At 32.2% G+C, this 12471-nt stretch overlaps 1 protein-coding gene across 4 annotated transcripts in view; it reads right to left on the bottom strand.

The window, feature by feature from the left end:
- Positions 1–12471, bottom strand: part of ERO1A (endoplasmic reticulum oxidoreductase 1 alpha) — a 45844-nt gene that overhangs the window by 13235 nt on the left and 20138 nt on the right. For 2 of the 4 annotated variants that reach the window (XM_082448405.1, XM_082448407.1), the window contains exons 5-9: positions 9297–9373; positions 9129–9202; positions 5239–5359; positions 3193–3239; positions 939–950 (exon numbers count right to left, since the gene is read on the bottom strand). In XM_082448405.1, coding sequence (XP_082304531.1) covers positions 939–950; positions 3193–3239; positions 5239–5359; positions 9129–9202; positions 9297–9373 — 331 coding nt within the window. The remainder of the gene's footprint in view (positions 1–938; positions 951–3192; positions 3240–5238; positions 5360–9128; positions 9203–9296; positions 9374–12471) is intronic. The other 2 variants (XM_082448406.1, XM_082448408.1) reach the window with 1 other exon arrangement.

Genomic DNA, 12471 nt, shown 5'->3' with positions numbered 1-12471 from the left:
ACTCATATTTGTAAATTGCTTTGAAAAGTACTAGCATGTCTTCTTAGCCATTATCATTATCAATTATTTTGGGGTTGTGGGATTACAAGTGATTTGTTTCCTTATTGGGAACCTCTAGGTTTTGGGGTTTTTTTTTTTTTTCAAGTTTTGGACCATGAACTGGGGGGAGCAGGAGTGTGACATTGCTTGGGACCTAGCCTTCTAAAGAAATTTTCAGTTCCGTTTTATAATCCTGAAGTAGATATTCTCTGAATGTGATCCAGTTAGATAATCACCTAATATATCAGCTTTCATATTTGACTAAAATGAATACTTATAAATATACTCATAAATAAGATATTTTCTCTAAGGACAGCCTCTACAGGTTAACAATCTTCTCTCTGATAATGAGAGACAGGTTGAGATCTTCAAATAGCAACAAAAATCATTTCAATCTCACTCATAAAGCAAAAGCATTCTCAAAAAGACAGAGTAAACCTAAAATATGTTAAAACTTTTAGCTTTACAAGTAACTTAAAGAGCTGGCAATGATACCTACACCCAAGAGTCACCACAAGCTTGGAAGACAGTAGCTCAACACTCTGATCATGTCTAGAATCTTCCTATATGAGACCTAGCAGATACTAGAGTTCAACCAGTAAAGGAGAAGTTTTCCCTGACAGAGGCTGGGGAAATGCCTAGCTTTCACATGCAATAGGTAAAATGTACCAGTGAATTATCAGAGGCTGAGGCAGGCTGTCTCTACTGCCTGATCCCAGGCACAAAGAGTCACATTTCCCTTAACCTATGCTGTCACCTCTAGAATTTCAGGTAAAGAAATAAAAATTAACTTTTTCTTCGTCTCACGTGCGGGAAGAAAAAAACAAGTTTGCCCAACAAACATCTGAATGTATAAGCAAATTCATATATGTGATGTATGATAAAGACATTATACTTACCTTCACTTTTCCCTGAAAAAAGAAAACAAAATGCTTATTATTAAAAACTCCTTCCAGATGCTCCTTTTAAACTGCTACACTTCCACAAAAATAAGACTCAGTAGAGGTTACTTTTAGTTCATCAGTTCACCCACATAAATAAAATCTGAGAGTGAGATGTGCCTGTGACTGCAACTCTTTCTGGTGATGCAAGGAATTATGCCCGATTTGACTAAACGGTTTCATTTCCAAGAGCCTGGATAAAGAGTATTTTCAGCTTGTCCAAGATTTAATACGGGCTGACAGGAAAGTAAAATCTAATCTATCATCTGAGAGTACTCTTAAATATCTTAAGGGCTCACAGTTATTTGGCCGTCAGAGTCTTTTTACTTATTTATTTGTTCTACGGCTATAACACAGTTTCTGCTAAAGATGTGTGTTTTTGCTTCGAAACTCCCGGGACTGACATTATAAAATTTTACCTTATTCAGGAATATTTTTAAAGACTATTTGTAAGATTCAAATTATGCACAGTTCAGCAGTTTGTATGCAGCTGCTCATTAACTATTGAAAAACTGTCTTCATTTTGCCACTTTTATTTAATGCCATTGTTTATTAAAGTACCATACGCTCATTGCAAATATATGTTTAAAAAAAGAAGACAAAGATAAAATAAAAAATATCATACATAACTCCCTCTGCCCAAAGATAAATACCATTTACATTTTGGTAAATGTCTTTTTTCTTTGTGTACAGGATATTTAGATATTATATCAATTCTGTTTTTATAAAAAACATATTATACATACTGTTTGATACCTGCTTCTTCTCCTAAAATGTGCTATTGATCACCACTGATATAAATGAATATAAATTTTCAGCAACATTTAGAATGGCTATATTCTACTATATGAATATACCATAATTCATTTAACCAGTTCCCTAACGATAAACATTGAAATTGTTCCCATTTATCTTTAAAATAAGTGAGGGTGGTTAATTAACTTATCAGATCATAATGTGAGTTCATAGTGAAGATCATCTCTTGCCTGGGAATTTGCATTTCATCTGATAGTAAATCAATAGTTTCCACTGAGTACCATATGTGACTCCATATAAATCCAAAAGCCTTGTTTAAAGATGCTCTTTCATTTCTAAGAATGACTAGTCTGCCAACATTTAGGGAATGTTGCAATCTCACTGCCTTCCAGGAGGAAATTCATGTTTATTGACTCTATGAGATCAGCAGCTTTCCAAATAAATTAAAAAAATGAAAACCATTCCATATTTGCTAAAAGTACATCAAAGATTTCATCAGTAAGTGCATATTCAGAGAACAGGGATATATATTTCCTAAGGAAAAAGCCTGAAATCATACACTTGAAATGGTTTATTCGACAAACTGTTCTGTCTATTACAGACTGGGCAGGGTTTGTAAGTTTCAGTTTTACATCCCCTCTGCACCTATACAGTGCCTAGCACATAGTAAATGGTGGATAATCATTTGTTGGAGGAACAAGTGATTTTCACTACTGTAGACAAGACCATTAAATGAGGAGGGTGAATTTCATTGATCATTTATCTAACAAACTATTCCATCTATTACGTTCCAGACTCTGTATTAAGGGATGAAATCAATAAATGCTGTCCATATGTCCAAAGTATCAGGGTAGATCAATAGATACATAAATAATAGTAAAATAATGCTAGCAAGTGGAAAGAGCTGTAAGAGGAACAAAACAATACATAAGATCACTTTATGAGGAGAGAGAGATTACTTCCAGTTAAGAGGATCAGGGAAATTTGAGCAGGGAAGGCAGCATTTAAGCCAAACCCTGAGTTTAAGTAGAAAATGAAAAATGTTAATGAGATATAAAGTCATGTGAATTTGAAATCAGACTCCCAATATATACAACAATTTCAAGTTTTAGGAAAGATGTGAGGCAGAAGTTTTTTGGATATTCATTCAACTAAAAGATGAGTACAAATAGTAGAAAGCCTGAACACACACATTCTGCAAAAATGCATAAAAGAATAAATGTATAACTTAAACTTAATCCTATGATAGTCTAACACAATGAACTTCATTACAAAAATACTCCTTACTGAAGTGTAAATATTTTCAACACAAATTTCTCTGCAAGAGTGAGACATAACTTCAGTGAAAACAAGAATATATGATCTCAACTGCTCTTGCCAACCCTTATCTTGCCTTCTCCTTCCTTCTAACCAAAGTTCACTGGCTGAAAAATAACAGTGCAAATAAATAACTCACCGTGACCAGAAGCCAAAGGATTTAAAGGTCTTTTAATTGTCTGTGGCCTACAAACAAAAGAATTAAAGTATAAAGTATAAAATATAAATATGTTACCCATCATGTTATAATTATATAAGTAAAAGTGAAATTATCTCAGAAAGTTTTTTAATGACTATATCCAAAATAAAATTGTTTTACTGACCTTATAAAATATTTATTTTCTCTAAATGCTTTAAGGGAGGGTGGTTATTTGTTTTAGTGATAATAGTTTCTGATCTTTTCCCATTGTAGCAGCCAGAAAGTCATTTCCTAATCACTTTTTCAAACAAAGGAAGAAAAAAATACCAGTCAAGCTCTTCTCCTAGAGTTACTAATATGTTTTTATATATATCATATATGTGTGTGTGTGTCACAAAGTACACTCCTACTTGAAAGACAAGCAAAAAATGTAAATACCCAACACAAGCACTAAAATAAAAAAGGGAAAAAACAGTGTGGGTAGATTATTTTCCACTTTGGTAATTTTAAGTACATCAGTTTGCCCTGAGGCCATCAAGTTTGTTATGATTTCAATAATAGATAGTTTTTAACAAGAAAAAAAAGAGAGAGTTAGTATGTCACTAAAGTGTTTTTAAATCTCAAAATAAATATTCATTAGTATCTTTAGTAGAGTGCAGGGGTTGTTTTAATGTCCTTTTATCTATTTTACAAATTTGCACAGCTTGAGACATTTTGGGAACAGAACATGTAAGCTGTATTTTAACATCCTCAATTTAGTGCCTCATACATTGTTTATATTTTAGAAATATTATGGGGACCATGATATAAACTAGTTAGGAAATAACTACAAAACTTATACAAAATCTAACAAATGCTTTAGTTGGACTTTTAGTTCACATCAAAAAAAAATTAAGGAAAAAAAACCTTTAAAGTAAGTCAATAAACTCAGTAAACCAAACATTCCTAATAATAGTCAAGAGAATTTAAATGAAACACATGGCAGAAATGAGTAAATAATGAAAACTCTCCACTTCCCAAACTGTAGAAATTCTGCAAGTCAAAAAAAGAAATTGCTGATCTCTTATGCTTATATTTGACATAAAAAGTGAAATGTATTTTTGCCACATTTGGGAACTCCAGAAATCTTCCCAGAACTATCCCCATCTCTGAGATAGCATAACGCTTGTGTGCACACAGGCACGCACAAACACATGCATCCCTTCCAAAAACCAATACGTACATTGTTTACAGCCTAGAGGCTTACAAGTGGGCAAACTTGAAGCATGTCTCAGTCTCTCAATGATCAAATTGACAGCTTCCATTGTAGTGGGTAACAGTACAAATGGGGTTCTTCCACTTACTAGATCTTTGACACTAGGCAAATCACTTAACCTTTCCAACTCTCAGTTTCTCCATCTATAAACAGTGATGACTACAACACAGGGGTATTACAAGGACTAAAGGAGAAAATGTATCTAACATACTTAGCACAATACCTGGCACACCGTGAGTGCTCAAATGTTACTAATTATAATTATTCTCCGAAAAGAATTTAACTTTAAAGCAGGTAAAATAACTATAGCCACAAAAAGAGGAGTATAGAGCACCAAAAAGAGAATTAGGAATTATACATCCTAATCTATTCCCTGCCACTAACTATATGATCTCTCTGGCTCTAGGTTACCTCATCTATAAAATGAGATTCTAGTACAGCAGAAACTAACAGAACATTGTAAAGCAACTATACTCCAATAAAAATTAATTTAAAAAATTAGATTCTATAATTCACTTAAGGAACATTTGTGAAATGCCTACAGTACTCCCATAAAAGTCTAACACTGTTCTAAGTCTTTTAAAGAACAAAGAATTATTTGTTGAAACGCATGTCCACATGTTTCCCGAGAGGGGAACTGGATTAATGAACAAGTACGTTTCCATGTCCAAATACATCCTTTAATAAGGTGAATTTGATTTGTTCTTTTAAATCATTGTGATTTTGTTTATTTGTTTATAAAGAGAAATGAACACATCTTTCAGGAATTTCGAAATGAAAATGACACGTACTTAAAACAGTTTTCTTCATAGATGACATTCCATATCTTCCAAGCATCTGGTCCCTTGTAACCCGTGTAGCGCTCAGGATTAAGGAGCAAATCGACATATTCAGCATCAGGAGACTGTATGTCTGTAAAACAAAATGTTTTAATAATCTTTCTTCTTTTCAGTAACCTTAAAAAGCTAATATGACAGACTGTATTCCATCGATTCTAAGGCACCACAAATGTAACAATGCATCTAGGATTTAAAAACACCTTTTTAGAAGAAATCCTAAAAAGAAGGGAAAAGAAGGAACAAACACAGCCACATTAAATTACACACTGTTTACAAAAGCATCTTGGTTTTAGAAATGGTAAAAAAAAAAAAAATAGGAACATGTGAATTTTAGAATTGAAGGAACATAGTAATTCAATTCTTATAAGCTATCCAGGCAAAGAATATACCATACATTTCTCATCACATTAACCACAAGCAGTTCATCAGTAACTAAGGTAAATGAAGACATATTAGTACCATACAGTTTGTTACCAAATACTTCCTTCTTACATGACCACCATCAGGATCCACTACAAAGCTGTCCCAAAGGTATGATCCTAAATATTCAAAAAGTTATAAGCAGGATGATATTTGTATCAGCATTATTTATAAAAGGGAAAATCAGAAGCAACCTAAATGTCCAAGAGAGCAGAGCACGGTCTCTGGAGCGCGAGTGCCTGGGTTAGAATCCAGGCCCCAATACTTATTCACTTCGGAACCCTGGTCAAGTTATGTAAATTCTCTATGCCTTGGTGCCCTCATTTGTAAAATGGAGATAATACTCATAGCATTACTGTGAGACATAAAGAAGTTTATATGTGCAGAGTGCTTAGAACAACAGTAGGAGTATAATAAATATTAGCTATGGCACTGGTATTATGCTATATCTTAATAGACCATTTTACAGTCAACAGAACTGTTAAGTACAAAGGCTGTCTAATAAAATGAAAAGATAAGCATTATAGAAAAGTTAATTACAGAGATATATGGAAAACATACCAAAATTGGTGGGATATTGGTTTCTCATACGTTCTATAAATTTGTATAATGTGTTACAACTTCAAAATAAAACCAAAAAAATATGGCCCCTGGTCCTCAGTGGCTCTGGGGAATTAGTTAATAACACAGTAATACCGGACTCATCGATAAAGCTTAACAGTATGAACCAACAAAGAATGAGGAAGTGAGTGAAAATGGCCTCAAAGCAACCAAAGTAGATGACAAAAATCTGAGCAGAAAGATGCTTACACGAGACTCCATCAAGCTCTCTAGAGTACCTACTTCTCATTTAAAAAACAAAGATAAAATTATGCTTGGTTATTTTTATCCCAATTCACAGTTCATTAGAGTCATAAATTAGGGGCAGATTTGCTTCTAGAAACAGCCCAGTGACAGCACCTAGAAATAACTGAGAGTCCAAAGCAGAAGTAGCAATTAAAATAACTAGAAGAAGTAAAAATAAAAATTAAAAAAACAAATCTGCGTGGAATCACCTAGTTCAGGAACAGATATCTCTGTTCATCTCAATTAATACTATAGGTATTACCTCAGTATAGCAAATTATAATAAATTCATAAAAAATAACTCTAACTCTTAAAATATATATATAAATAACACTCAGCATATAGAACTTTAAGACAGAAAACTAATCACCAAGGAATGATTAAATTTTTAATATCTTGCCTCGTTAGAGATAAACATTAGTTGACATAATTTTACTTACAACAAATACTTCCTCTCTCCCAACTTTACTAAAAAAAAGGTTACTATAACCTTATTTTGCCAGATAACAAAAGCTCAAATTTCTAATTAGGATTTACAAAATACCTTCTATCCTCTACATACCGTTTACATACATTATTTATTCCTTATAAAGCTGTCCTTTTTTTTTTTTTTAATATTTACCCTCCTTTAACAGAAGAAACAAATATAAATGGACAAGTTATTCACCCAAGATAACAGAACTCCACCATATAAGGAGTGACTTATTGATTTGTGACACAAATGTAAGCATGTAGTCTTCAAAGGATATTCTGGTTAAAGTATTACCATTCTTTCTCTAACACTGCAGGCCTAAAAAAATTATGCTGCATGTTATAAGTTGAATTTTATCTCACATAGCAATGTTTAAGCCAAAGAATCCTTGCAGAAAAGATGGCAAAGTTAGGGTTGGTAGAGCATTTTATCCCCCTTTCTTTACTGGCCTAAAGCTAGATATAAGTCTACAGTTCTTTACCCAACACCCTTGGGGCCAAATGTATTTTGGAAATCAGAACTTTTCAGATTTTAGAAAGGTAATACAGTACATGCAACATATGTTCAATATTATTCTAGCAGGGACTGGGACAGCAACCTTTAATCAAACACATAAAAACATGAATATAAACATGCAGTAAAAACATGAATATTCACACTGAATGAATCTGTACTAAATTTACGGGGAAAAATGTTCATTTTTCAAAGTTTTCAGATTTGGGAATTAGGAATAAAGGATTATAGATATGTATCTGCCAAAATATGGTAATAGTTTTTATTAAGGAAAGCATATGTATCTTTTTTTTCCAAAATGAGGCCACAAATTAAAAATAAGTACTTTCCCTTTTTCTTCCCTCTTTTTTTGGGGGGGAAGGGGTGTTGCAAGATTCATCTTTTGCTTATAATTAAAATGATCTATATCGTTCTTTTCACTGATTTTTTAGAAGATCATTAATCTGTTCCAAAAGAACCAAAGAAGGATACAAAAACTCAATTTGGTTTAATTTTGTTTAGCCAATTAAAAGGCTAACAAACTTACAAAAAAGGAGATACTAAAAAAAAGGAAGACTAGGAGAATCTATAAATCTAAATAAATAAATCCATAAATCAAATGGTTCTAATGGGTTCTAGGGCTCCTAGATTTTAATGATATCAGAGCTCTGGCTTAGTTTTAGATGTCACAGACATAACTCATGGTTCGTTTTTCTCTTTTCCAAAAATAACACAGACCATCATTAAGGAAAATGTTTAACAATCCAAGGCCAATATATCAAAAGCAGGTTTTTGCAATCTCTACCTTTTATCTATTTATGCAAAATACCTGTATATATCACAAAAATTATATATATTACTAAGTACACAGAACTGCAAAACTCAGGAGGTAAATTTTTCTTTTCCAGAAACTGGGTTTTCTTTTTAAATTGTTTTCTTGTGGTAAAATATATATAACATGAAATTTGCCATTTTAACCATGTTTAAGAGCACAATTCAATGGCATTAATTGTATACATTCACAATGTTATGCAACCATCATTGCTGTTTCCAAACTTTTCTATGACCTCAAACAGAAACACTGTAACCATTAAGCAATAACTCCCCATTCTCCCCTCCCCCTAACTCCTGGTCACCTCAAATCTACTTACTGCCTCTATCAATTTGCCTACTCTCTATATATCATATAAGTGGAATCATACAATATTTGTCCTTTTGTGTCTGGCCTATTTCATTTATCTTAATGTTTTCAATGTTTATCCATATTGCAGCATGTATCAGAACTTCATTTCTTTTTATGGCTGAATAGTATTCCATTGTACGTGTATACCACACTTTGTTTATACATTCATCTGCTGATGGATACTTGGGTTGTTTCCACCTTTTGGCTGTTGTGAATAATGCTGCTGTGAACATGGGTGTACAAGTATTTGCTTCCCTGTCTTCAATATTTTTGGGTATATGCTGAGGAGTTGAACTGTTAAGTCATATGGTAATTCTGTGTTTAGCTTTTTGAGGAACTGCCAAAATGTTAGAAATAATTTTTTAAATTATTTTAAAAGAATTTCTTTTCCTTAGGCACAATCTTAATATGCATAAAAAAAATGTTATACCATCAGCTTCACAGAAGTTGTCTGAGGAATCATCATGCTTGGTCCACTGAAGAACAGCCTTCTGTGTTTCTTCACTTTAAACAAAGAAAAGAAATAGAGTTATTCTTTTTCTTAAGTTAACATTTCACATGAAGAAGCGTAAAATACTACTGCAAAAAAACCCCAAACCTTAGAGATTCATCCACAGCTCCAAGTCGTTCGGCTTGCTCACATTCTTCAATGAGATTATTGGCTTCTTCAGAATACTAAAACAAAAGGGAAATAAATAGAATTCAACTGATTGCATTTTTAAAACTCTTAAAAAAGAATTTCAAAGGAATTTGGGGTTCTTTTATACATAGCACCATCCCCCTGGCTTCAAAACTTAAAAAAACAAAAAATTAGCCCCACTTTCCTCGTGAAGCTAAAAAATAAAAGTCTTTGCCCTTTGTTTTGTTGACAAACACGATTTACTATTATGTTGACAAAATAAAGAATAGTTTATAGTCTGATAACTCATTATCAAAATGTCCATTAAGAAAATCTTTGAGGTTAAAGGAATCACTTGGCAAGGAGTCATGGAGCAATGTCCCACTTTCCTAATGACCTAACTGTGAGCATCAGTTTTCTCTTCCATAAAATAAGTGGTTGGGCTAGATCTTGTGTGTCTAGGATCCATTTCAGCTCTAAATGCCATGATTCTAAAAATGCCCTGGAGTCTACCAAATCTTATAAAAAGTATTCCAATATCTTTAGGTGCTTAAAATATATTCTTTAACAACCATATTTCTTCTCAATGTCTAAGTCACTATATATATTCTGCTAGCTGTGTACATGGCACAGGGGAAGTGAGTGTGGATCATGAGATTTCACAACACACCAGTCATCACCACCATACAGCTAAAAGACAATATTGGAAGCAGGAGGCCACAAATTCAATCACTCAACAAATATTAACTGAGTGCCTATTATGTCCTTATTGTTAGGATGACCACACAAATGACTGTCCAGACTAGGACTCTTTTGAGGATAAAAGGGAACACTAAAATAACTGAAATGATACAATTTTTTGAAACACTTATGTACTGAATTACAACGTTGTTTCATTACGTTGGTCGACCTAAAGACAGTTCAATTCAAAAACTACTTTCAAAAATGAAATTCTTTTATACATAATTAAGTATTAATGCGTAAAGGGATATGCTGTATTCAGCCTACTCTCAAATGGTTCAGAAAACAATAAGAATATGTATATAGAAAAAGCATGCTAAAACAAATGAGGCAAAATATTAAAAATTAGTGAATGTTTATAAAAAGTGTACAAAATGCCTTTATATTAATATTGCTACTTTTCTATAAGTTAGACATTATTTCAAAATAAAAAGTTAAAAATACTTAATCAAAAAGTAAACAAAATTGTTCAAAAGATAACATATACCTATGTATTTTAATATACCTATGTATATTTAAAATAAAAAAATTTTAACTTTATTATTATAATTACCTGAATATTAAAACATAAGTTAAACAAAATAACTTTTCTTAGTTCCTACTTAATAATTTAATCAGCTTTGTAAGTCACATCTGTCTCAAAACTATGTCATTGGCATTTTTCCTGAAGAAAAATAACTTTTCCAATACGCTTATTATTTTCAATGTTTCATAAAATTGCCCACAATCGTCTTCAAAGTTAATTTTAAGGTTAATTTGAAATCATCCATACCTTCAACTGACTCTTCCCTGCAGATATAATTTTTAATTGAGAAAATATTATCTCCACAGGTAAATATATGAAAATATTTTAGCCCACATATTTTCGCAGTTCTATTCTTTGCCTCTAAAGTAAATTTCTTCAGTAAATATTCTAAGATAAAACTCATCAAATAAGTTGTCTTTATTTTTTAAATTATTTTAAATGTTTTGCCAAAAAGAGATTCCATGAAATTGTAAGCCTTCTTAATTTCATTCCATTTCAGGTCAGAATATAAATTTATCCAGCTAAAAGCAAGAGTTCACCAAGAGGAGACTCTTCCCACAAGGGGAGAGTCTCCAAAATACAATTACAAAATTTCAGAATTTAATCTAGTACACCATTTGAGCTTTCCTCACTTAATGTGTACAATTCCTCCCTAGTTTTCATAGGAATAAATATTTAAGGTCTTTGTTTACAAGCTTTGTTATAATAAGTGCAACTTGCTAAATCTTCAAAAGCTGAAATTTGTTTTGTTCTTTTCTTTAAGCATTCCACTAATTCATACTTTGAATAATGATTTTCTACTGATTTTGAAAATGCAACCAACATTTAGAGTACTCATTTATTAAAAATCAATCAACACCAATGAAGGACTCTTGGGTTGTTTTACAAAATAGTTCTTCAAAGGCTCAAACATTTATAAAATTGGATTGATGATGGACAGCAAAGAAAGTCCTACTGCCATGCTAAGGTAATATTTTCTTCAGCATCATCTTCATTTCAAAACTTTATAGTCATTACTTAGTATATAACATAAAAACAAAAACCTACATATTTTGACAATTACCACTTCTATCTTAAGTGGTAAGATATCACAGCATGTTTGGATGCAGTTATGAATTATGTATGTACCTCAACCAATTACAAATTCATTTCTGCTCCACAGATTTCTTGATTTAGTAAGGACATTGTTTTTACCAGGACATTGTTTTTACCAAAATCTGTATGTGTATTATCACCACAAAACAAACCCTTTGTCTTCAATTTTGAACTTTAAATGAATTTATACTAACATTCAGTGACAAATGTTTTCCTTCAACAGAATGAACTTCCAAAAGTTTTACTTTGAGTCCATCAACTGAATGGAAAAATCAAACAACTTTTGGAATTAAATGATTTTCTATTGGAAACAGCTGATAATGGCATCATCTAATAATGTGCAAAGCTCTGCACTGGAGCCAACACATTAATAGCTATGACTTCACTCTGTGTATGCATAAGAAAATGCAGAATCAAAAATGAGCAAAATTAGTTTAGGTCTAAGGTGGAAAAAGTGCAGAACAGTGGTTTCCTCTAGGGAAGGAGTATGGATTGGCTGGGACAGAGTATGAAGCAACTTTCTAGGGTAACAGTAACGTTCTATATTGAAACAGAAACCTAAGTTACACAGGTGTATGCATTTAACAAATGCACACTTAAGACTTGTGCACTTCATTGTATATTAATTTTATGAAACGTACACGTAAGCAAATATTGGACTCTACTTAATGATATACTTCCAGTTATGTATATATCTAGTTAATGACATATAGTGAGGGCAATGTGTACTGATGCTCACAATTTATTTGAAATGAATCAAAAAAATAAGATGGTTTAATGGATGGCTAGAAG

Source organism: Balaenoptera physalus, assembly GCF_965194825.1.
Source record: "Balaenoptera physalus genome assembly, chromosome: 2".
NCBI lineage: Eukaryota > Metazoa > Chordata > Mammalia > Artiodactyla > Balaenopteridae > Balaenoptera > Balaenoptera physalus.
The sequence above is the reverse complement of the archived record's forward strand: the minus strand, read 5'-3'. Positions and strand labels throughout refer to the sequence as shown.